The sequence below is a fragment of the Mus musculus genome, chromosome 2 (assembly GCF_000001635.26).
Source record: "Mus musculus strain C57BL/6J chromosome 2, GRCm38.p6 C57BL/6J".
Lineage (NCBI taxonomy): Eukaryota > Metazoa > Chordata > Mammalia > Rodentia > Muridae > Mus > Mus musculus.
Window position 1 is genome coordinate 127,949,856 of NC_000068.7, and position 25,535 is coordinate 127,975,390.

The following is a 25,535-nucleotide window of genomic DNA, read 5'->3' on the forward strand; positions in this document are numbered from 1 at the left end:
GTAACTGTCAGTCTCACCAGCAGAGATGACACTCTCCCCACTACTGGGCTGCTGGTGATTATATGAGAGGCTAGAACTCTTGCCCTTGCCCAAAGGGAGAGAGAACCTGACGCATGCATGACTAGAGAATCAGTGGAGGCCGCACACATGTTGGCTTTCTACTTCTGTTTGCCAGTAATGATACATTTCTAGGCTACAACAGGCCAGAAAAATCCAGAATTTTAGTAAGACCAGAGACTCTAATGTAGCCTTAAAATGTATGTATTCCAGTTGAAAATTACCCGTTACACTGTGAACCAGGAAAATCTCAGAGTGGAAAAAGAACCCGGCAGTCCTTGGACTATAGACACATGCACTACATGAAGCTGTTACCCAGGTGTGGGAGATCCGAACTCAGGTCCCATTCTTGTATAGCAAGCACTTGCCCCACTGAGTTATTCCCCAGCTCTGAGATAGCTCAATGGGTAAAGGCACTTCCTGCTACGCCTGACAGCCAGAGTTGGATCCTCAGGACCCTCGTGGTGGAAAGAGACAAACTGAGTTCCCACAAGTTGTCCTTTGACATCCACAGGCATGCAGCATAGGACCTCCTCACAGAGAAGCAGAAAAGTCATTTACACTTTCAATATAAGTCCCATGGGTGTCCTTGAAAACACACAATGAGAACCGAGGAAAACATCAGTGATCTGGACGAGAACTCAGAGAACAGACTAGCAGAGAGGACAGAGCTTGGCAGCCGAGGAACTGCAGCTATGTGTGTCCTTGAATTCCAGACAGAAAGGAGGAATAGAACGGGGGTGGGGTGGGGTGGGAGCATGAGAATGTAGTTGGGATAAAGAAAAATGATCCCTGCAAAAAGACATAACTTACAGATTCAAAAAGTTGAGCAGATCAGTAAGGAGCGAACCAGAGAAATCCACAGGCACACACATCGTGGAAAAAAAACTGAACACTGAAAACCAAGACAAATTCTTGAAAGCAGCAGAGAGAAACAATCACAGCAGATTTCTCATCAGAAGCTGATGAAGGTCACAGGAAGTGGCTTGCCATTTCTCAACCATTAAAGAACCATTAAACCAGACTTCTGGGTGAAGCAAGATGACATTTCAGTACCTCTCAGATGAAATAAAACTGAACGTCTGTTTCACTCACAGACTAAAATGATAGCTGAGTAAATTTCCTGCTGGACATGATTGTACACATCTGTAATCCTAGTAGTCAGGGAAGCTGAGTCAGGAAGATTCATCACAAGTTCAAGGCTAGCCTGGGCTACACAGTGAAACAATTTAAAAGGAGAGAAAGAAAAAGGACAGAGCGAAGAAAGGAAGGAAGGAAGGGAGAGAGGAAAGGAGGGAGGGAGGGAGGAAGGGAAGAAAAAGTAGTTGAGAGATGGGTTAGGGGCTAAGAGTTCTTGAAGAGGATTCAAATTTGGTTTCTAGCACCTACATGTGGAAGCTTATAATTCCAGCTGCCAGGAATCTGACATCTTCTAGCCTATGAGGACATTGCTCTAATATGCATAACCAAGACACACACACACACACACACATACACACACACACACTAATAAAATAAAATCTTTTTAAAAAGGAGATGAAAATGGAAAAAAAGAGAAACTTCCCTTAAATAAAAAGGGAAATAATAAAAGAAGAAATTCTGGAAGAGTAGGAAAGAAGAAACCACATTGTAAGTGAGAATATAGATACATTCTCCTCCTCTTGAATTCTCTAAGTTACATGGGACAGCTGGGGCACAAGGGTTATGACACGGTACATGTGGCTTCAAATGAACTTACAGATGTTACTCAGGACTGTCGCACACAGGAGGGGATGGTGGATGGTAAGAGAGGCAAGGTTTCTGTACTGAACTTGTCTTGGTAAAAGGGTGGCACAGGTCAGTTTTGTATGAATATGAATAAACTGTATGCATAAAACCTTAGTGTAATTCTAAAATAGTATCCTGTAGCAATGTGCTCATGGATACCATAATATATTAAAATGAAACCTGAAGGAAGGCAATAAAGATAAACCCCAGAAATTTAAAATATAATTAAAAAAAAACAAACATTAACCCTAGTTTCATTATTATAAGGAATGTAAAAAGCATAATTCAGTAAAAAAAAAAAAAGTATAACATGTCAGGGACCAAAACCCATCAAACTCTATGCTGTCTGCTCATTTACATATGACATTTTATTTGTATTTTACACATCATAGCTTACACAGAGATTAATGAAAGAGAGCAGGAGTGGCTATGTTAATTTCACATAAAGTTGGCTGAGAACAAGATGTTCACCACAGATAGAGACATTCACCTCAAGAGGTGCCAGTGCATGAGGGAAGCAGAGCAGCACTGTGTACATGTATGAAGTGCAAGAGCCTGTGAAGACCAGCTAGACCTGAGAAGAAAATGAGACCAACCCACAGCTTCAGTTAGGAAACAGCAACATCCATTTCTGACAACTGGTAGACCCACTGCACTGGATGCCATGGAAGATGCAGAAAAGCCAGCAGTGGCAACAGCCAGCCACAGCCAATCCAAATCAAAAGAACTCTGCTCGACAGACACACAGGGCACACTCGTTTCAGACACCTGCCTACACTTTTTAGACACTGTCCTATGCCTCAGAAGGAATAGCAACATTTTTAAAAATTGAAGTCCTGTCGGGCATTAGTGGCTGTTATCTGTCATCCCAGCACTCAGGAGTCTGACTTCACAGATTCAAACTAAGAGTGGATAAGATGGAAATTTTCATTTGCAAAATAAATAACACACATCTGAATAACCCGTAATAAAAGAGGAACTCAGAAGCAAAATTTTAAAAATATGAAGCTATCACATCAAATTTTGTGCAATATAATTACAGAGTACTAAAGAGGGAAATTACTGACACCAAATGTGCATAAATGTATCCACTTTTTCTTCTTTATGTGACTAATTCATGGCATATGTATCATATATCTAAATATTGTATTTATACATATATACATATATATACAAATATATATACATATATATAAGTACATATATGTATGTATATATATGATAAGTTCCTATCTTAAGATCCTATAAAAAGAACAGAGTAGACTAAAAGAAGGATAATAATGATAAGAGGGTAAAACACTGGGCCTGAGAAACAGAACTATAGAAAATACAAAAGAACAAAGAGCTGTTTTTTTTTTTAAATAATAAAAATCCACAAATCTCTGGCAAACTGTTGAACAGAAAGAAAACATACATTACTGATATCAGAAACAATCTGTGGGTTATTTCCACTCCGTGAAATGAGCCAGTTCCTCCAGAGCCTCAAATGCAGCAACTTCCCCACTGTGTACGGAACTCGGAAGAGCCCTGTAGCCAGTCATAGGCAGTAATGAAGTTGAATTTAAAGACTCCTGAAGACGTCAAACATGATGGTGCATGCCTGGATTCCATGCTTGGGAGGCAGAGGCAAGAGAGTCAGGACTGCAAGGCCAGCTTTGGATACATAGACAATCTGGGGCCAGCCTATGCTATATGAGATCCTGTATCAAAAAAAAAAAAAAAGTAAAGAAAAATTATGAACCATTTCCAGCCTAAATGATCACACTGCTCTATTAAGCATTTAAAGAAGAATTAACAACAATTGTACACAACTCCTTGATAAAGAAAAGTAGAAGAAACACATTTCAGTTCTTATATAGAAACCATTATACTTTGGTTTTCCAACTAGAAAGAGACAACACAATAGAAAGAAATCATTCAGCATATCACTCAGGAACGCAGACACAGAATCTCCCAAAACCTAAGTATTAGACTTTGGCAGAATGACAACCACTCATTGTGACCAAGTGGGCTTAATTACAGGGACCTGAGCTTGCTTAATATTAAAACAAATCAATATAACTTATCATATTAGTCACATAAAGAAGAAAATTTGGACGCATCTTAACGATTAAAAACTCTCGTTAGCATTGAGCTTGACAGCACAGACCTGCAATCCTAGCTCCTTGGGAAGCTGAGGTTGGAGGACCATAAATTCAAGGCTTTCTCAGGCTACAGAAGGGGTTCAAGTCTCAGCTATAATTTGTGGCTCCCAATTGATTATCAGGTAACATAAGGAGATCCTGACTCAAATACAAAATTTAAAATGTGTTGGGCATATAGCCCAGAGGTAGAGTGCATACCAAGAATGTGTAAAGCCCAAGATTCAGTCCCCAGTACCACAAAACAGAAAATAAGCAGTGTCTGAGAACAGAGGGTCCAGAGATGACTAGGGGAGAGAGCCCTCGCTGCGTCTGCAGAGGATCCAGACACACAGGCAACGGAAGGAAGGACCATCCAGAGACTGCCCCACCCGGGGATCCATCCCATAATCAGCCACCAAACACAGACACTATTGTATTTGCCAGCAAGATTTTGCCGACAGGACCCTGATATAGCTGTCTCCTGTGAGGCTATGCCAGTGCCTGGCAAATACAGAAGTGGATGCTCACAGTCATCTATTGGATAGAACACAGGGCTCCCAAGGGAGGAGCTAGAGAAAGTACCCAAGGAACTAAAGGGGTCTGCAACTATATAGATGGAACAACAATATGAACCAACCAGTACCCCCAGAGCTCCTGTCTCTAGCTGCATATGTAGCAGAAGATGGCCTAGTTGGCCATCATTGGGAAGAGAGGCCCTTGGTATTGGGAAGATTATATGCCCTAGTACAGGGGAATGCCAGGGCCAGGAAGCAGGAGTGTGTGGGTTGGGGAGCAGGGCAGAGGGAGGGTATAGGGGACTTTTGGGATAGCATTTGAAATGTAAATGAAGAAAATATCTAATAAAAAATTGTTTAAAAAGCACTCACATAAAATAAAAATAAATTAAAAAAACAGTAAGAGTAGAGATGATTGTGACTACTTTAGTAAAAACAATCTCAAATAAATAAGTAAGTAAATAAATAAATAAGAGTGCAGCCAACATCATAATTAGTGAAAGGCTCTTTCTCTAGGAGCAGGTATGGCAAGGATTTGTAACCGTATTGGTCCCATTTAGCATGGAAGTAGAAGCTGTGTTCAGTTCAGTAGTAAAGAAAACAAAATGACATGAGCATACAAATGGGACAGCAAGTAATGAAACTGTTGCTGTAATCCTACAACAGGGCTGTGCAGAAAATGCTGAAGTATCTTCAGAGACACCAAGACCTAAGATGCCAGTTGGGTGTGCTCAAAGACACAGAAGTCTCGCATAAAGCCCTCCTGTATTCCACACAGTTGTAGCAGATGTGAGAGTCTTGGGGCTAAAAGGACGAACTGTAATGTTAGTTTGTCATATATTGCTTAATTAAGGGCACATTTTGAGAACGGTGTGACTGGGCAATTTTATCACTGTTTTAACATTATTCTTGGGGGATTGCTGTCATAAACAGAGATAGTTATTGGCCAAAATGTTGTTATGTGTCATATGATCGAATAATTCCATTAAAACAAAAGTACTGGGTACACATTTAGGAAAACATCCGTGAGACCTATGTTCTGGAAAAACTGACGAAATGAGAAAAAGTTCTAAGTCCATAGAGAGCTGGCTCGTGTTTATGGATTGAGGGGCTGTGGTATTTTAAGAACCTATGGATGCCTTCGCCTCTGAGATGGATTAAGAGTGAAGGTGGAGATGCCAGCTCTCCTTTAATTGTCTCAGGGCATTCACATTGCCAAGATTAGTCTAAGGCCGGCACTGAGACAAGGATGTGTGCTGTAAAGAGGACTTCGTGCTTGTCTATCACCCAGAGTTCAGCCTCAGTGATGGGTGCCCAGTGCTGGGGCTCAGCATTTGTCTCTGTCCCATGGTCAAGTTCAGCCTGGCAGGGAGACCAGAGTTTGTGGCTGGCCATTCAGGATACTGATGCATATACTCACTGCTGCATCTGCACCTACCTCAAATGGAGAAGAAAGAGGAAAGATGGCCTGACTCCCGGAGGGAATCTTTATTCCTCACTTGACTGGCTGAGGTGCTTGCAGTATCCCTGAGATGCTGTGATGGGGGAAGTGTCCTATTGCAGGAGCTCAGATTCAGACCGCTGTAACAGTGAAGCTGTTAGCCCACCCCGGCAGTCTTATCTGTAAGGCTCCACATTTTGCATCATTGTAGTTTTTTTTTTCATTCATTAAGATGCATTAAAAAAAAATCTCATAGAAGCCTAGTCCTGATGCTTAACATTAACCAAATCTTGTCACCATAAAAAAAATGCTAAGGCTCTAGTTCTGAAAACGTAAATTAATTTCCCTTGAGTAGTAACTGACTAGGACTCAGGCTCCTTTCTAAGGTCAGCTGATTGGCTCAGAAAGAATCTGCTGCCTCTGTGGCTTTGCCCACCCCACCCTACCCTCACACTGTGTTTTGTCCACCTTCTTTCAACCTGGAATTCAGGGGGAGAAATCAGTGGTGCTCCTTGATATATAAAGGGGGATGCCGACATTAGTTCTCCATCACATGGACACACACACACACACACACACCCCTTAGCATACCTTCTTTCTCAACAATTTCATTACCTTTAATTTAACGTTGGAAAGTAGACTTTCTCATTTGCCTTAAGGGTCTTTTTATAGAATCTTTGGTAAGATCGAATAGAGAAAAGAGTAATTTTGGGGGGAATTTTACAATCACTTTCTTAGTCAGTGCTGAGTAGACTAACAGACTATCTTGAAGACTTTGGTTGGACTGTTAAGAGTATGGTGATGACCCCTAAGCATTCCTCACTACCTGCCCCAATGTTTTGGGTTCTCAAATGAAAGACACATGCACACAACCTTTATATTTTGATATGCCTAAAACAGCTCAATGGCTGGACCACTTCCTAACCTCCACTTGGGGCCAATCAACCTCCCTCTGATATTCCCCAAGTTATTACTTACTAAATCCTATACTCCTTCTTTGCTGCCCTGGACCCAGTCGGGCAGCTCTTTTGGGTCGCTCTCCCCTGGTCCCTACATGGCAGCTATGCTCTCTGTCCTTCTCAGGCATAGTGTCTCTCCTCTCCTTATGCTTCTCCCAGCATGGCTGATCTCTTCCTTCTTCCTCTCTCTCTCTCTCTTGCCCCTGAATCCTAAAAGTCCCACCTCTGTCTGCTCTGCCTAGCCATTAGCTGTCAGCATCTTTATTTATCAATCAAATCCAACTGGGGGCAGGGTCCCTGTGTGTCTTACTGCAGACACTAGTGTGAGAAGTTAGGGGGACCCAAATTAACATATGAGTGCAAGCAGATACCGTTCTCAACCTTCCTAATGCTGAGACCCTTTAATGTTTCTCTTGTCATGGTTATTCCCAACATTATTATTTCATTGCTACTTCATAGCTGTAATTTTGCTGCTGTTATGGATTGCAATGTAAATATCTGATATGTGACCACAAAGGGGTCATGACCTACAGGTCGAGGACCATAAATCTATTTACAGTTGAGGAAACTGAGGCTCACAAATGCCTGAACAAGATAACCTACACACAGGTGGAAGTGTCTGCATCTCCGTGCAAACCAGGTGTGCATGGTCCCAAGCCTTAGCTTTTACCGTCCTATCTTCTGCCTCCTCTGCAGTGGTATAAATTAGGATGTGACGGCTAGGTCCCAGGATAGCTTCTCACAGGCAACAAGAGGCACCAGTACAGAACAAAAACAGATTGAGCAGAGAGGAAGCCATGTTTCTTAGTGTTTGTTTGTTTTAAAGAAGTTTATTTGAACCAGATCTATTCTTATTTAAATATTTGAACCCTCAAAGTAGAACCTGGAAGACTTGGCCAGTCTCTTATGCAGAGGGAGCCTACTTCTGGTCCTTGTCATCAGATGTTGATGTTGGTCAGAAAGAACTTATTCAGTAGAAATATAGGAGCAGCAATGTGGGTTCACTGCCTGTGTCTTCTCTCAGGCCTGAGTTGTCCAGGTCACCTATTGGCTCAAAGAAAGAAGTGGCATGTTTGTAATCTAATCCTGACTCTGCAGGCTACCCATGTTGTTGCTACATTGTTAATTGTGATGAAAGTGGTCTTCACAGTCTCAGAGAGCAGAGTGTTGGTTGCTGCTTGTGGTGGTTTGAATATGCATGACCTGAGGAGTGGCATTAGGTGTTGTAGCCTTGTTGGAGGAACTGTGTAATTGTGGTGGTGGGCTTTGAGACCCTCCACTACATGGAAGATAGTCATCTGTTTGCCTTAGTAACGAGATATAGAAGTCTCAGTTCCTCCAGCTCCATGCCTGCCTAGATATTGCCATGCTCCTGCCTTGATGATAATGGACTGAACCTCTGAACCTGTAAGCCAGCTCCAATTAAATATTGTCCTTATAAGAGTTGTCTTGGTCATGGTGTCTATTCACAGCTACGGGAAACCCTAACAAAGACATTACTAGATACTGGCCACAACTTCATACCTATGTGCTGCCTGTTGGGTAGTCATTCCGAGATTTTTGATCTGGCATGGTCTGTGAGAAAGGGAGATATGGTGAATGGTAGTAAGGCTCTTTTCCAAAGAGCTGCACACTAGCAATGCCATGTGGGTTCCAGCATCTGTGTGTGTACGCTTGGGACACTGTCCTTGTTTGCTGGGTAGACTTTCTAACACTGACATCAAAGCAATAAGCCAGCATTTCTTTCTCATCAAATATTCCTATGTTTAAAACTTGTTACTGTCATTAATCTCCCATTGGAAGAAGAACTGGGTGTATGAGCAACATTCCTTGACCTTGAGATGTGTTGGGGTGTAAGGTCATTGTGCAAGCCGGTTCACAGGCAAGCCGAAGCCAGAAAGGAGATCAAAACCCTCCTCTGTCACTGTCAAAAAGTTTAGAAGACACAAAAGTTATTTGTAGAGTGTTTATAAGAGTAGGAAAACATTTTGGAAGCTTTCTTGGGAGCAGATCCATATTTTATTACAACCAAGACACCCCCCCCCATGTGTGTGTGTGTGTGTGTGTGTGTGTGTGTGTGTGTGTGTGTAGCACCCATTCATGTATATGTGTAGACACAGGTCATCACTAGATGTCATACTCTAACCCTCTTCACATTATTATTACTACTACCACTACTACTACTACTACTACCACCATCACCACTACTATTACTACTAATACTGCCACTACCACTACCCCTACCTACTACTACTACTACTACTACTACTACTACTACTACTACTACTACTTGAACCAAGATCTTTCATGATGTACCTGGAACTTGTCATTTTGGCTAGACTCCTGGATCTGCCTGTCTCCTCCACAACTCCCAGAGGTTATATTTGTTCAGCTTTTACATGGGTGAAATCCAAACTCAGGTGCTCATGCCTGCAAAGCAAGCACTTTATCCATTGAGCTATCTCTTTAGTCCAAGGCCACTGTGAAAGCAATGCTTACCTATGGCATACACAGACGTGCACATACATACTTCTTTCACCTGCTGTACAGACCGATTGAAAATTGCCCACTTGAAGAATGACAGCTAAATCATGGTGGATCTAACATGCTAAATTTGATGTCTAGTACAAGATTGCTCAGAGTCCAAAAAGAAAACCATTAGGCATTCAGTTTTAAACGAAAAAAGAAAGTTATGGGAAGCCTGTCTCCATTTTGATACCAGGCATGATCCTACGGGGAAAGAGATGTGGTAGAGTGTGGCAGGGCTTGGAGCTGGAGTGTTTGATGCCCACGCATTAGCTGATAATGAGAAGCCGAGTTTTCTGTGGTTGGACCTCAGTCTTCTAGGTCCAGTCAATGCTTACATAGTATAGCCATGTCCAAAATCTTCCACATAAACAACTACAGAAAACTAAGCATGGATGATTAGTAGGGATCATGGTTCCAACCCATCCTGGCAAGGAAGGCATAAAGGCCTTTATTGTGGGATGTGTAGTAGAGTTTCCTCACGTTCGTGATGGAGACAGTACTGGAACCAGGAGCTATCTGTAATCTTCATGTGTCTACCCTTAGTGACCTGCTTCTGTTCTTAAGGGTTCCACGGTCTCTTAAAATGATACTGCGAGCTGGAGAGCAAATGTTGAGACATGGGCTCCTAGGGACTTTTAGAGTAACACAGTGCTATGATAGTGGGCTTAAAATGTTCTGCGTTGATTCCAGGGAGATGGCTCAGTGGGTAAAGTGTTTGCTATGCAGGCACAAGGATCTGAGTTCAGATTCCCAGAAGCCACCTTTCGCCAGGCATGGTGGTATATAGGTGGTATATATGTGTAACTCCAGTTCTGGGGGCATAGAATTAGGCAGAGCCCAAGGGCTTGTGGCTATTCAGCCTGAGCACAGCACCCAGCTCTGGTTAAGTGAGAAAACTTGTCTCAAAACATAAGTTGAAAACAGAGGACCTGATGCCTGCCTCTGGCCTCTACATGCATACACATGGGCAAGCATACCTATACATGTGTGCTGCACACACGCATATACCACATACAAGTATGCATACACACATGCATGCTTTGTTTTATAAAATATTTGCACTCTAAGTCTTAAATCTAGGAGTGTTCCCCCAAAAGAGGAGAAACAGAAAGGGTTGGACTGAAGGCTCTCTGAGCGGTTGGGCTATCTCTGTGAAGTCATATGGGAATGGGATGTATGTGTCCCACTGAGGGCTCTCACCTGATCCCTTGACTGTAACCTGAAATTGAATTATTAACAATTCTCAGTGGACATGGGAGTGTGTCTGGGCCCCAGCTTCTGTCTGCAGAGGTCAAGCACCTCAACCCTGAAGGAGGCAAGTTTCTCTTCTCCCTTCTGGCTGCAGAAATGCCTGTGAACTACCTAGCACCCTGAGCTTATACTCCAAGATATCTCAGAGTCAAGGACAGAGGCTCAGCCACATAGGATTTTCTCCTTCAGGGTGACTGGATGTCATTCACAGCAGACTGATGCAATGATGCTTCGGAGCAGGAAACATGGGAAGCAATTATCTTTTTAGTAGGTCACTGGCCTCCTTTGGGAGAAGAGACCAGAGGGAGAGTAGAGAAGGCAGGCAGTGTAGTCCCCCCCAAGAGGCTGCGCCTGCAGAAGCTGCCTTGGTGATTAATAGCCGTGTCACTTTCTGCGAATGTTGCTTCAAGCGGCCGTGTTCACAATTGAGTGGGGATGAAATACAACAACCAAAAATAAATGTTTCCTCTATTCCTTAGTTGTTGCCAGAGCCCAGAAATAGCGTTTCAGATCTATAATCTTAAATGGCATCATTCGCAGTTCTCTCTGAGCCCTGGATTGATTTTCACGTGGATATCAGCGTGCATACATACTCGGCTCTTTGTTTTTGTTTTTTTTTTAAAGATCATGAGAAAGCTAAGTGACTTGGATTCTTTTTCTTTGGAGGGAGTGCTGAAATGAGAATTGTTTTTATAGAGAAAAATATACCCTTTACATGTATTTTTAACAAAAAATAGTAACCCAGTGGAGGAAAGACAGGAAGAATATTGTGTCCATATAGATCATATTCTGGAACAATAAAAACGTCTGGCAGGCAGTAATTGCTGGCCAGCTGCAGGGATTACAGCCCTGTGAGCTGTGTTCAGGGCAGCATGCCAGGATGCTGGCAACCAGGGAAGGAGCCTTCAGTGTGCCCGACTGGGTCCATAAACATGATGCTGAGTGCAGAATAGCCAGTCAAGGTTGCCATGTGGGCTATGACTTCTCTGACCAGTGTCTTGATATCCCCTGTCTCTGCTGCCTCTCTTGCAGCCAGACAACAAGCTTGGGGATAATGGTGGCAGTCTTAGGGCTGACCTCTGGTAGCATCTCTGAGCACAAAAGCCATTAATCTTTATTGTCACATTTCCCACCTCTACAGCCAGATAGAACATCAGACAGGTCAGAAGCCAGTGGAAACTCCCTTTTGGTGCTTTGGGACTGTCAGCATCTGAGGCCAGAGGGAAGGAGTTGTGGACCCTGCTTTCTGCTCATCCACTGATTTGGGGTTTTTTTTTTTTTCTGTTCTCATAGAAGAAAGTCAGGGTATGGCTGTTGGCATGAGGTGGGTTCCTCTCTTCTCCTCTCTCATTCTTCTCATTAATTTCTATCCTAACTGACTACCCATGTTCCCTTGTCAAAGTTATTTCTCTGTAACAACTATTAATAAGCAGACATTCCAGAAAAACAACACAAAACACTAGCATCAGTCGGGAGGTAGAGGGTGCCAGCAGAAAGCATGGACTAAGCAGGCTAAGCAGGCTAAGCAGATTAGGAATGACTCGTTGGATGCTTTGGGAGGCTTCTGATATTGGCAGGGGGCTCTCCTTGGTCTGACACTACCTTGGTGTCACCTGGGGTGACCTGTGCAGGGTAACAGTGGCCTACATTGTGATAGCCTCGTGAAGGAGGTATTGGGGCCTCTGAATTTGTTAGCTTGCATTTGGAAGATGTTGTCATGGGGACATCATTTGCTATCTTTAGGAATGAGCTCACCCTGGGAGGCGGGGCAAACACTCCAGGATCAAGCAAGGCTCCAGTGGAGAAGCATCAGGAGCAGTCAGTTAGTAGAGACACATGCAGTGTCAGGCTGCAAGGGAGAGACATTGGCACTGGAGGGATCACAGGAAGATTACTGAGGGCATTCTAGGGAGAAGCAACTTTGCTTTTATTGGTTTGTTTCTGTTTGGGTTTTGGAAGGGATATGTTAGAGAGAGGGAGAAATATCAGAAAAGTCTCAGTTGGGGAGGGGGATGTGTCTTAGTTAGGGTTTTATTGCTGTGACATCATGACCATGCAACTCTTATTAAAAAAAATTAATTGAGGCTGGCTGATAGTTTCAGAGGTTTAGTCCATTATCATGGCAGGAAGCATGGCAGTGTGCAGGCAGACACGGTGCTAGAGGAGCTGAGAATTCTGCATCTTGATCCACAGGCAGCAGCAGGATACTGTCTTCCACACTGAGTGTAGCTTGAGCATAGGAAATCTCAAAGCCCACTCTCACAGTAACATACTTCCTTCAAGGCAAGACCTACTCCGACAAGGCCACACCTCCTGATAGTGTCACTCCCTATGAGCTAACCATGCAAACACATGAGTTGATGGGGACCTTGCCAATTTGTCTTAGTTTGGGTCTTTGTAGAGACACCATGAACATAGCAACTTGAATAAAGGCAAACATTTAATTGGTGCTGGCCTACAGTTTCAGAGATCCAGTCCATTATTGGCATGGCCGGAAACACGGCAGCATGCGGGCAGGCATGGTGCTGCAGGGAGCTGAGAGTTCTACATTTTGATGTGAAGGCAGCAGAGAGAGACTGTGAGCCACACTGGGCATAGCTTGAGCATAGGAGACCTTAAAGCTCACCCCAACAGTGACACACTTCCTCCAGGAATACCACACTTACTCCAACAAGGCCATGCCTCCTAATAGTACCCACTCCCTATGGGCCTATGGGGGCCAATTACATTTAAAGAACCACACTATTCAAACTACCATTCCAGCTTCTAGCCCCCATAAGCTTGTAGCCATAACATAATGCAAAATGCATTTAGTCCATCTTCAAAAGTTCCCATAGCCTATCACAGTCTCAACAATGTTTAAAACTCCAAAGTTCAAAGCCTCTTCTGAGATTCATGCAATCTCTTAACTGTAATCCTTTAAAATCAAAATTGCACACTTTACCAGATCACATACTTCCAACATATAATAGCACAGGATATACATTACTGTTTCAAAAGATATGGAAGAGAGCATAGTAGGGAACTTCTGGACCAAAGCAAGACCAAAACCAGCTGGACAAACTCCAGCCTCTGCATCAGATCTCCAACTCCTTTCAGCTTTGTTGACAGCAACACATTTCTTTTTCTCAGTCTGGTTCCACGTCCTGTTAACAGGTTTCCTTGGCAGGTATACCATGGCTCTGGCACTTGGGGTCCCAAAGGCAGCCCAGACTTCACTTTTATTGCTTCTCACAATGGCCTCTTGAAGGGACACCCCTGCCAATACATACACTTGGCCCTAGTGACTTTCCTCAGTCTGGGGGCTGGGGACTTCTACAACCCTTTTCTTCTATCCTTGACTCTAAAGACAGAACCACATGGCCGAAGCTGATGAGCTCTGCTTTTTGTTGGGGCTGCAGCATGGCCCCCTTGTTCAATTACATCATCACTAACTTCCTGTTTTTGATGCTTTCCTTTTCTGTTCGGCTGACCTTGATCTCAGAGATGAGCATGCCTCTGTATCCTAGGGGCTGAGATTAAATGTGTGTACCACTAGTCTTCTCCTCTGAAGCCTCTTGAGCCAGGCTCCTACAGTTCAAATGCACTTAAAGCATTCCACTGGCTTGCTAAACCAAAATCCCCCAATACACATTCCTCCAAACAAAATCATGGTCAGGCCTATCATAGCAATACTCCGGTCCCTGGTACCAACTTCTGTCTTCAGGTTTTATGGCTGTGAACAGACACCATGACCATGGCAACTATTATAAAAGAAAATATTTAATTGGGGCTGGCTTACAGTTTTAGAGATTTAGTCCATTATTATCATGGTGGGAAGAATGGCAGCATCCAGGCAGACGTGGTGCTGGAGAAAGAGCTGAAATCTTGTTCTGTTGGCTGCAGAAGGGGACTGTCTTTCATACTGGGCATAGGTGGCCCCTGCAGTGACATACTTCTGCCAAGGCAAGATTTTCTCCAACAAGACCACACTTCCTAGTAGTGCTACTCCCTATGGCCAAGCATTCAAACACAGGAGTCTATGGGGCCATACCTATTTAAACCACCACAGAATACGTGGCTGAACCACCACAAGTGAGTCCAGTTAGATATATGGTAGCTGGGCTTGGGGCTAGTGGAGGCAGTGAGCCCTGCATGGATGGACAGAGGCCCTGGGTGAGGAAAGTGTGTGAAACATCATTGAGAATTCAAGCAAAGCTCAAGTGGACTCTTGGATGTCAGAAGCATTTGAGTTAAATTCCCAATCATCTGGCTACTATATTTTAAATGCCTATGTGTGGCTATGCATCACAGACTAATCAATAGGTTAGGAGGTAGTGATAATTACAAATTAAGTGCTTTCTTTTATTAGAGTCATGGCATCTCTTCTCAGGAATAGAACTTTGGCTAAGACAATGGGGCTAGAAAACCAGTGCCTCCCAAGGCATCAGTAAACTCAGTGAGTGGCAGATTCTGGAGGCTTAGTGTGAAAAGATAGCTATGCCCTGAGCAAGGGTTTGGTGGGCATAAGCCACAGTATATCCCAGCATGAGAGTGGATATAAGTGCTTTACAAGGAAGGGTGGGAGGGCATATATATTCTTGTGAAATCTCTCAAGTTTATGAAATCAGCCAGCAGTCCTGAAGTGAAGTAGCTGACCTCCATGTCACATGATAAGATATACTCTGAACCCTGCCATGTGGACTCTTGGTGGTCTCTCTGGCCTGTAACTATTATTATGATTGGACCCAGAAAGGGTCAAAGAGGAAATGGGATCATCACAAATTATGCTCACATTGGGGAACCGATTATATTAGTTTTGTTTTCTGTTACTGTGATAAAACATCCTGAAAAAAAGAAAACAACTTAAGGAAGGATTTTTTTTCTCATTAATGTATTTGTTTATTCACTTTATATCTCAATATCCACTCCCCTCTCCTCCCAGTACCCCCCCCACCCAGCTCCTTCTTCCATCCCCCCTTCTCCCCTGAGAAGGGGGAGGCCCTCTGGGTATCACCCACCCTTGCACTGCAAGACACTGCAGGTCTAGGCCCATCTTCCTCCACTGAGACCATCCAAGGCAGCACAGTTAGGGAAATGGGATCCATAGACAGATAAGAGGTTCAGGGACAGTCCCTGCTCCAGGTGTTGACCTACATGAAGACCAAGCTGCCCATCTGCTACATATGTCCCAGAGTATGAGGGGCTAGGTCCAGCCCGTGCTTGATTCAGTCTCTAGGAGGCCCCAAGGGTCCAGGTTAGTTGACTCTGTTGGTCTTCCTGTGGAGTCCCTGTCCTCTTTGGGTCCCTCAATCCTTCTCCCAATTCTTCCACAAGTCTCCCTGAGCTCCATCTAATGTTTAGCTTTGGGTCTGTGTATCTGTTTCCATGGGCTGCAGAGTGGAACCTCTCAGAGGACAGTTATACTAGGCTCCTGTCTGCAAGCATTTAATATTAAGTATCATTAATAGTATCAGGAACTGGTTCTTGCCCATGGAATGTGTCTCAATTTGGGCCAGTCTTTGGTTAGTCATTCCCTCAATCTCCATTTCATCCTTTTCCCTCCATATCTTGTAGGCAGGACATATATTGGGTGGAAGGTTTTGTGGATGGGTTGCTGTCTTTATCTCTCTGCTGGAAATTCTGACCAGCTGTACACATGACCACTTCAGGCATCGTATCCCACACTGCTAAGAGTGTCAGCTAGAATCACCCATCCTCCCTGGGGCCTCCCTGGAAGGGTTTATTTTAGCTCACAGTCCAAGTACTGGTCTAGCTTGTGGCAGCTGGTTACATTGTTTCTGCAGTATTAGAAGCAGAAAGCCATAAATACTTCTATCTTTCTCTTTTCTGTACCCATGGAATGGTGCTACCCAAACTTGGGGTGCCCACCTCAGCAAACCTGATCTAGATAATCCCTCACAGATGTGCCCAGAAGCTTGACTCCCAGGAGATCCTACCAAGCTGATAAACACTATTAGCCACCACCCTGATCTAGTATCCAAAATGTTCCCGAGGTCTTCATTAGACTACCCTGCCATGGTTGCCTGGATGTCTTCATTTGAAAAACCTATTCCATCCATTTGGGTAGGAATTTCATAAATTCATTCCTTTTAATAGCTGAGTAGTACTCCATTGTGTAGATGTACCACATTTTCTGTATCCATTCCTCTGTTGAGGGGCATCTGTGTTCTTTCCAGCTTCTGGCTATTATAAATAAGGCTGCTATGAAGATAGTGGAGCATGTGTCCTTCTTACCAGTTGGGGCATCTTCTGGATATATGCCCAGGAGAGGTATTGCTGGATCCTCCGGTAGTACTATGTCCAATTTTCTGAGGAACCGCCAGACTGATTTCCAGAGTGGTTGTACAAGCCTGCAATCCCACCAACAATGGAGGAGTGTTCCTCTTTCTCCACATCCACGCCAGCATCTGCTGTCACCTGAATTTTTGATCTTAGCCATTCTGACTGGTGTGAGGTGGAATCTCAGGGTTGTTTTGATTTGCATTTCCCTGATGATTAAGGATGTTGAACATTTTTTCAGGTGCTTCTCTGCCATTCAGTATTCCTCAGGTGAGAATTCTTTGTTCAGTTCTGAGCCCCATTTTTTAATGGGGTTATTTGATTTTCTGAAGTCCACCTTCTTGAGTTCTTTATATATGTTGTATATTAGTCCCACATTCACAAAGGTAACACATTCACAAAGGAACTCACACAATATGTACTCACTGATAAGTGGATATTAGCCCAAAACCTAGGATACCCAAGATATAAGATACAATTTCCTAAACACATGAAACTCAAGAAAAATGAAGACCGAAGTGTGGACACTATGCCAGAAGTGGGAACAAAACACCCATGGAAGGAGTTACAGAGACAAAGTTTGGAGCTGAGATGAAAGGATGGACCATGTAGAGACTGCCATATCCAGGGATCCACCCTATAATCAGCATCCAAACGCTGACACCATTGCATACACTAGCAAGATTTTATTGAAAGGACCCAGATGTAGCTGTCTCTTGTGAGACTATGCCGGGGCCTAGCAAACACAGAAGTGGATGCTCACAGTCAGCTAATGGATGGATCACAGGGCTCCCAATGGAGGAGCTAGAGAAAGAACCCAAGGAGCTAAAGGGATCTGCAACCCTATAGGTGGAACAATATTATGAACTAACCAGTACCCCGGAGCTCTTGACTCTAGCTGCATATGTATCAAAAGATGGCCTAGTCGGCCATCACTGGAAAGAGAGACCTATTGGACACGCAAACTTTGTATGCCCCAGTACAGGGGAACGCCAGGGCCAAAAAGGGGGAGTGGGTGGGTAGGGGAGTGGGGGTGGTCGGGTATGGGGGACTTTTGGTATAGCATTGGAAATGTAAATGAGCTAAATACCTAATAAAAAATGGAAAAAAAAAAGAAAAACCTATTCATTCAATATTGTATATCTGCTGTGAAGATTCCTTCAGTATTGTGCTGTGCCAAAATAAATATTTGCATGAAGAAACAGAAATTTCGATAGAATACTATTTAAAATTATTATTATTATTATTATTATTAATTTTTTTTGGAGACAGGGTTCCTCTGTATTGCTCTGGCTGTCCTGGAACTCACTCTGTAGAACAGGCTGGCTTCGAACTCAGAAATCTGTCTGTCTCTGCCTCCCAAGTGCTGGGATTAAAGGTGTGCGCCACCACTGCCTGGCTGTGGTTATCATTTTTAATCAGGATAGAAAATGTTTATTGATGATTTTCTTTGTGGTCTCTGTGTGAGTAAAATTCTCTGAAATGTTATTTTGGAAATTCTTGATGAAATACTAGTGATTGACAGGGACAGAAGGCTGGGCTGGTTACCTGGGTCTTCTCTGTGATCTGGGCTATGAGCTCCATGTCTGGGACTTGACCTTGAACACTGTGGATTCCCAGAATTTACTGTGTGGATGGCATAGGTCAGGCAAAACTGTCTCCCAGAGGAGTGGCTTGTATATAGCCATGCAAGTGTTGCTTAAATGTTAGCTTCAATAATTATAAATACAACTATAGCATAATTATAAAAATTAAAATTAAAACTCAAGAGAGTGGGGACAAATTGAACATTTTAGGTAACTACATGAGACCATTTATGCTGCTGTGACAAAGCACAATTGGTTTAAACAACAGACACTTATGTCTTGTGGTTCTGGAGGCTGAAATGCCATGTTCCACGAACCAGATTTGGTGTATGTGTGGTTTGTCTCCCTGACCTGTCTTCGTGAGTGTCCTCACCTGACCTTCCTCCAACACATGGAGCTGAAGGAGTGTTTAGTGGGTAAATCAGATTATCACTCCACCCTTATGACTCCATTTAACCTAAATTACTTCCTAAGAGCCCTATCTCTGAATAGTGACTGGGGAATTAGGGCTTCAATGTATGAATTTTGTGGGGACACAATTTAGTCTGTAGTGATAACCTAACATTATGATGACAGCATTATTGGAAATTTGATTTTTTTTTCTTTCTGTTTTTGGTCTCATTATGACCCAGCAGAAACTGAGAGGTTGCCTTGCACACTGTTCAACCTCTCATTTGGAACCACACCCTACTGTGGTTGGTCAAAGATAATATGGGAGAAAGAGCATAAACCAAGGGCGGAGATGATGGTGTTCCAGCGACAACCATGTGGGGTGGTCAGACTGCCTAGGGAAGTCTGCTCACTCTGCTGTAGCAGCTGCTCCAGTGTGTGCCTGGTTTTGTTTGCCTCATCCCCTCCCACCTGTGTGACACAGCCAGATTGTGACTCCTAGATATGCCTTATGCACTAAAATGATCAGGGTACCTTTCTTTTCATTACAAATAAAAATATACTGAAATAGAAGATTATGTTGAAGAAAGTCTGTGTCAAACATGAAAACTAAGAAAAATTTGTTCTTGGTGGTTTGAATATGCTTGGCCTGGGGAGTGGCACTATTAGGAAGTGTGGCCTTGTTGGAGTAGGCATGGCCTTGTAGAAGGAAGCGTATCACTTTGGGGGTGGGCTTTGAGACCCTCCTCCTAGCCACTTGGGAGACCGTCTTCTCCAATCTGCCTTGGATCAAGATATAGAACTCTCAGCTCCTCCATCCCCATGTCTGCCTGGATGCTGTCATGCTTCCACATTGATAATAATGGACTGAATCTCTGAACCTGTAAGCCAGCTCCAATTAAATGCTGGCATTTATAAGAGTTGCCTTGGTCATGGTGTCTGTTCACAGCAGTAAAACCCTAAGACAGAAGTTGGTACCAGGGCCTGGGGTATTGCTGTGATAGGCTCGACCACAGTTTTGTTTGGAAGAATGTGGATTTGGGAACTTTAGATTTGAAAAGCAGTGGAATGCTTAATTGGGGCTTAATGGGCTATCCTAGTAGAAATATAGAAGACTTTGTTGCTGAGAGTGATTTGAATGGGTGAAGAGGTTTCAGTGGAGAAGAATTTTAGTATGTGGCCTAGAGACTATTTTTGTGGTATTTTGGTGAAGAATGTGACTGCCTTTTGCCCTTGTCTAACTGAAGAGTCTACCTGAGGCTAAGGTAAAGAGATTTATACTAATTGCATTAACAAAGGAAGTCTCAAAAAAGTCCAGCAGAGACTTTATTCTCTGGTTTAATCTTATGAAGAGCACTCTGATAAAGTATACAAACCTAAAAAGAAAAAAAAAATTAAAATGTTTGCTCAAAGATTAAAAGGGCACCAAGAAGTGCAATGGAGCTCCCGTGTTTAAGGAGATAAACAGATTAAGGGAGTGGTGACCTTGGGGTAACAATCCACCCAGCTAAATTTAGATCCAGGCGTTGAAGTGCAAGCTTTTAACCCCAGGAAATAGAGGCAAGCAGATCCCTGAATTCAAGGCCAGCCTGGTACAGAGCAAACTCTGGGGTGGGGATGGGGGTAAGCTTAAATCCAGGGTGTACCCATTTAATCATAGCATTTCAGAGACAGAGCCATGCAGATCTCTGAGTTCAAGGTTACTCTACAGAGCAAGTTCCAAGACAGCCAAGCTTGGGCAGTGAAGGAAACCACTGGAAAACAGAAAGCTGGTGATAATGTAATAGAACAAGGCCATGTTCCAGCCCCAGCAAGCAGCTTTGGCCACATGGCGCTGGCTTTAGAGTCCAGAATAGAAGGGACTACTGGGACAAGTGATGTTGGTTAGCTGGAGCTAAGAAAGTAATGGTGATTAAGAAGAGACTAGCATCACTGAGGTGTTCCAAAGATAGTCAAGATTGTACCTCATGCTGCAGCTGTACTTGGTAAGGTGTAAGTCACCTAGGTGGTACTGATTTTGAAGGCATGAAGGGGTCATGGAGAGCAGCTGGGGCTTGACACTGAGGGGCCAGAAAAGGTGCAACCTCAGTTGCAGTTGATGGCCTAGGACTGAAGGGGTCATGCAAAGGAGTTGAGGCTCGGCACCATGAAGGGAGTCTATGAGAGGCTATTGGTGAAGGCTAATTGCAGCAGAAGATCCCAGTGTATTGAAGATGCCAATACCATGAGATGACCACCAAGAACAGCAGCAGCAGTGGAATGGAACCAGAGCCTAGAGTGCTACAGAGGTCAGAGCTGGAGAAGTGACTCAAACCCTTTTGAGAACCTAGAAGATTGTGTGCAGATCTCAGACCCTAGAACAAGAGGCTGTGAAGCTGAAGTTGCCTTGGAAAACCCAAGATGTTAGAGATGCCAGAGCTGTGGGATAAGAAAATCTGCCAACAGGGAGTAGAACCAGCCCAAGAGAAAGAAGTTTGTTGCAGTCAGCAAAGATGAAAGGAGTTGTGCATCAGACATGGAGATGCAGAGTTTGGAGTTTGCCTGGCTGCTTTTTCATCTTGCTTTGGTCCAGGATTTCCTTACCATGATTTTTTGGAATAGTAATGTATATAGGGGATTACAGTTAAGTAATAAGTCTCAGAAGAGACTTTGAACTTTGGATTTTTAATATTATTGAGACTGTTGTAGACTATGGGACTTTTGAGGTTGGATTAAAGGTATTTTGCATTATGTTATGGCTGGTTTGGCCCCCATAAACTCATGTGTTTGAACCAGTCTATGGGAGCCAGGGAATGGAATGTGTTGGTTTGAATATGCTTGACCTAGGGAGTGGCCCTATTAGAAGGTGTAGCCTTGTTGGAGTAGGTACAGCCTTTTTGGAGTAGCTGTCCTTAGCTCAATAGTGTCTACAACATAAGTTTGCTTTGTGTGTTTGATAATGAACACTTTGTATGTACGAATGTGTGTATGTATGTGTGTTCGTGTGTATGCACAACATGACAATGTCTATGTAAAACATTCTTTTTAAAAAATCAACATTAAGTTTATGGCTGTTTAAAGATAGAATGTCACCAATTCCAGAGTTATAGACTATTGGGGGCAAACTCTGTGTCAGCTCTGGGTTGCTTGCTATTTGTGGCTTTAGGCCACAATCTGTGGCAAGGTTTGCCCATGGGCATTGCTGCAGGGACAGTCCCACCTGTCTTCTAGATTGCTCTGAGGAAAGACGTGAGATGTATCTGCCTCTAAGTGCCCTGCAGCCGTGGGTACAGGATGTGGAGACCACTGTTCCACGCAGAACTGCAGGGGGCTCAGGAGCGTTGGGAGTAATGATCCACCTGCAGACTGACAGGAGCGTGGAGGCCACCACCCTCCTTGTTGCAAATGTCCTTTTGAAATATGTTCTAGGCTACAACTACTGTCCTATTAATTATGTCACAAGCCTAGTAAAGCTGAATAATTAATGATCGTGGGGCACTTGCAGCTATAGGGTGTCATGTAAATGCTAAGGAGTACAAATTACTCCATGTATTATGTAGATTCAGTGCCTTACACGTATTCCACAGTAAGAAGGTTAATTTCTAGGGGAGCTAAAATCTTTCTGTTGGGTTTTCCTCAGAAAGGTGGACTGTCTTAAACACATTTTAGGAGACTTGGGTTTCTATAGCCTGCAGCATTTGAAAGACCAATGGCTGGCTGCTACTTACATCCATGAAAATGAAGTCATCTACCACATTTTGGTAAAAGTTTTTGTTTTTGTTTTTGATTCTCTCTAGCCGAAGGCAATTTGGGCCCAAGGACAAGGAAGAAGTGAAGATCATTGAGCACCAAATGCAGGCACTCAGGCTGATGTCTCACCTGGCCACAGCCCTGGCCGTGACCTTCACAAGCAGGTAAGACGGCTCTGGGGTGCTTCTACCCCAGGAAGGGGGGTGGGACACAGGACTCATTTTCTAACTATGAGCAGGAAAGGGCCTTGGTGGGGTGGGAGAACCTGATCCCAGGTTCAAGGCAAAACCCAAAACTTAACTGAGTATCCAGAAGAGTGGAATCCACCAAGAATTCATAGGTATTGCAACTAACAGATAGGAGCTGTACCAATTGTGCAGCAGTGAAGAGCATGACTGATCTTTCAGAAGATCTGGGCTTGATTCCCACCACTCACATGGCAGCTCATAACTATCGTGAGCTAAGTATACCCTTAGGATTTCACTGCTGTGAACAGGTACTGTGACTCTTATAAAGGACAACATTTAATTGGGGCTAGCTTACAGGTTTAGAGGTTTAGTCCATTCTCATCAAGGTGGGAGCATGGCAGTATCCAGGCAGACATGGGGCTGGAGGAGCTGAGAGTTCTACATCTTTATCCAAGGCAGATAGGAGAAGACTGTTTCCCACATGACTAAGAGGAGGTCTCAAAGCCCACCCCCACAGTGACAGACTTCCTCCAACAAGACCATACCTACGTCAATAGAGCCACACCTCCTAATAGTGCCACTCCCTGAGCCAAGCATATACAAACCACCACATTCCACTCCATGGCCCCCATAGGCTCTTTCAAACACGTGAGTCTATGGGGGCCATACCTAGCCATAGTATAATGCAAAAATACCTTTAGTCCAACCTCAAAAGTCTCATAATCTATAACATAGTCTATTGGGTCCCATTTTCGGGGATCTAATACTCTCTTCTGGTCTCTATGGCCACAAGACACTCTCATGGTGCACAGATATGAATGTAGGCAAAACAGCAAGGCACATAAAACAAACAAACAAACAAATAATTAAAACAAAACAGAAACAAATAACAGATTTGAACAGTTAAAAAATACCTTCACCTTCTGGACAATAAAGCTCTGAAAACTAGGTCAAAGTGTATGTACTGAGTGTCTGTTGAGGCAGAGGCAGGGTGCTGGACAGTCATGGTTATAGCAGTGTAAGTGCACATGCATGCTTACTTCCACTACAGGCTTTGGAGCGTTTTGCTTTAGATTTATTTATTTTATGTGTAAGACTATTTTGCCTAAATGTAAGTATGTGCATCACACATAAGTATGTGTGCCTGGTAACCGAGAAGGACTGAAGAGGGCATCTGATACATTGAAGCTGGGTCCTCTGAAAGAGCAGCAAGTGCTCTCAACTGCTGAGCCACTTTCATAGGCCTCACCACCGGCTTTTAACGATGCCTTTGGATGCTCCATCTCCCAGCCCTGGGGCAGAGCAGGGTTGTGTGTTTTGTGTCACTGTAATCCCTACATCCTAAAGACAAGTAACTTTGAGGTTTGCCTAAGATCACAGAGCCCAAGAGGATGTGGACTAGGAAGAGAACATCAAACTTTAGACCTTTCTTCTGTGTTGTTTTTTTTCTCTAATGTGCAAGTTCTGCTTCTCAGTGGGGTTGCTGCAGTCAGTGTCTGGGTAACTTACAGCCCGTGCTTGTTAGAAAATTTATACACTGATGAACGAGCAAGTGTTGTAAGAAGATGGCCACGAGAGACCTTGCCATGTCTGATGTACTACTGACCTGTGGGGTGCCAGCGTCCTTGGGCCTGGCTGGGGTTTTCTTACAACACAAGGAGGGGAGTCCATTTCAGGGAGTACTGAGAATGAAAAAAGTCACTGTTTTGTCCAAGCTACCTGAGAAAAACATAAATCACTCATGCCCAGCATCTGTTACTTAATAGTTTCTGAACATTTCCCTCCCCCAGTACTGGGGTGTCCTAGCAAGCTACTGTTGCTGTGATAAACCAGTAACCAAGGGCAAATTGGGAAGAAAAGGTTCATCTGACTCACATGTCTGTATACTAATCCATCGCTGAGGTAAATCAAGGCAGGAACTATGGAGGAACACTGCTTACTGGCTTGCTCCCTTCCCTGGCTTACTCCGCTTGCATTCTTTTACAACCCGGAATCACTTGCTGAATAGTGGCGCCACCCACAGTGGGTTATGCCCTCCCACATCAAGCATCAATCAAGAAAATGGCAGAAAGACTGGCTTACAGGCCAATTGGATGAAGGCAATCTCTCTTCCCAGCTGACTATTTTGTATCAAGCTGACAAAAACTAACCAGTACACAGGAATAAACCGTAGGCTGCTGGGCCTGCTGGGCTAGTGCTGTACCACTAAGCACTTCTGAGTAGAGTAAAATGCACAAATTGTAGTGTAGAGTTTAGGGAGTCTGACCAAATATGAACTATTGTGTAGCAAACACTCTAAGTATAAACCATTTTCATCACCCAGGAAAAGCTCCCTGGGTTCCTTGAAGTTGAACCCCACTTCACCACCGTAGCTGAGACAACACGAATTCTGATTTCTATTCCTGTAGCTTGGTTTGATTCGTTCTAGTAGAGACAGGTCACAGTTCTAGCTTTAGGATTCAAGGTGGGAAATGACAGGTGATTGACACAAATTAATACCAAATCGCAGAACTGTTATTGTGTGTCAGGTGCGGTACTGTGCTGTCGAACACATCACAAATCCAGTTGCTCCGTGGGCTTCTAAGTTCTTGACTGTTGCTTGTTTGTTGTGTGAGTGTGAGCACATGTATGTTGTGCATATGAGGAGGTCAGAAGTCAGCCTTGGGGCTCCCCTTCCTTCAGCTTCTAAGGAAGTAGCACATACCAATTCATGGCAGC

General features: G+C 43.7%; 1 protein-coding gene across 3 annotated transcripts in view; it reads left to right on the forward strand.

The window, feature by feature from the left end:
* Positions 1-25,535, forward strand: part of Acoxl (acyl-Coenzyme A oxidase-like) — a 287,456-nt gene that overhangs the window by 111,059 nt on the left and 150,862 nt on the right. For all 3 annotated transcript variants that reach the window (XM_006500273.2, NM_028765.3, XM_011239808.1), the window contains one exon: positions 22,677-22,793. In XM_006500273.2, coding sequence (XP_006500336.1) covers positions 22,677-22,793 — 117 coding nt within the window. The remainder of the gene's footprint in view (positions 1-22,676; positions 22,794-25,535) is intronic.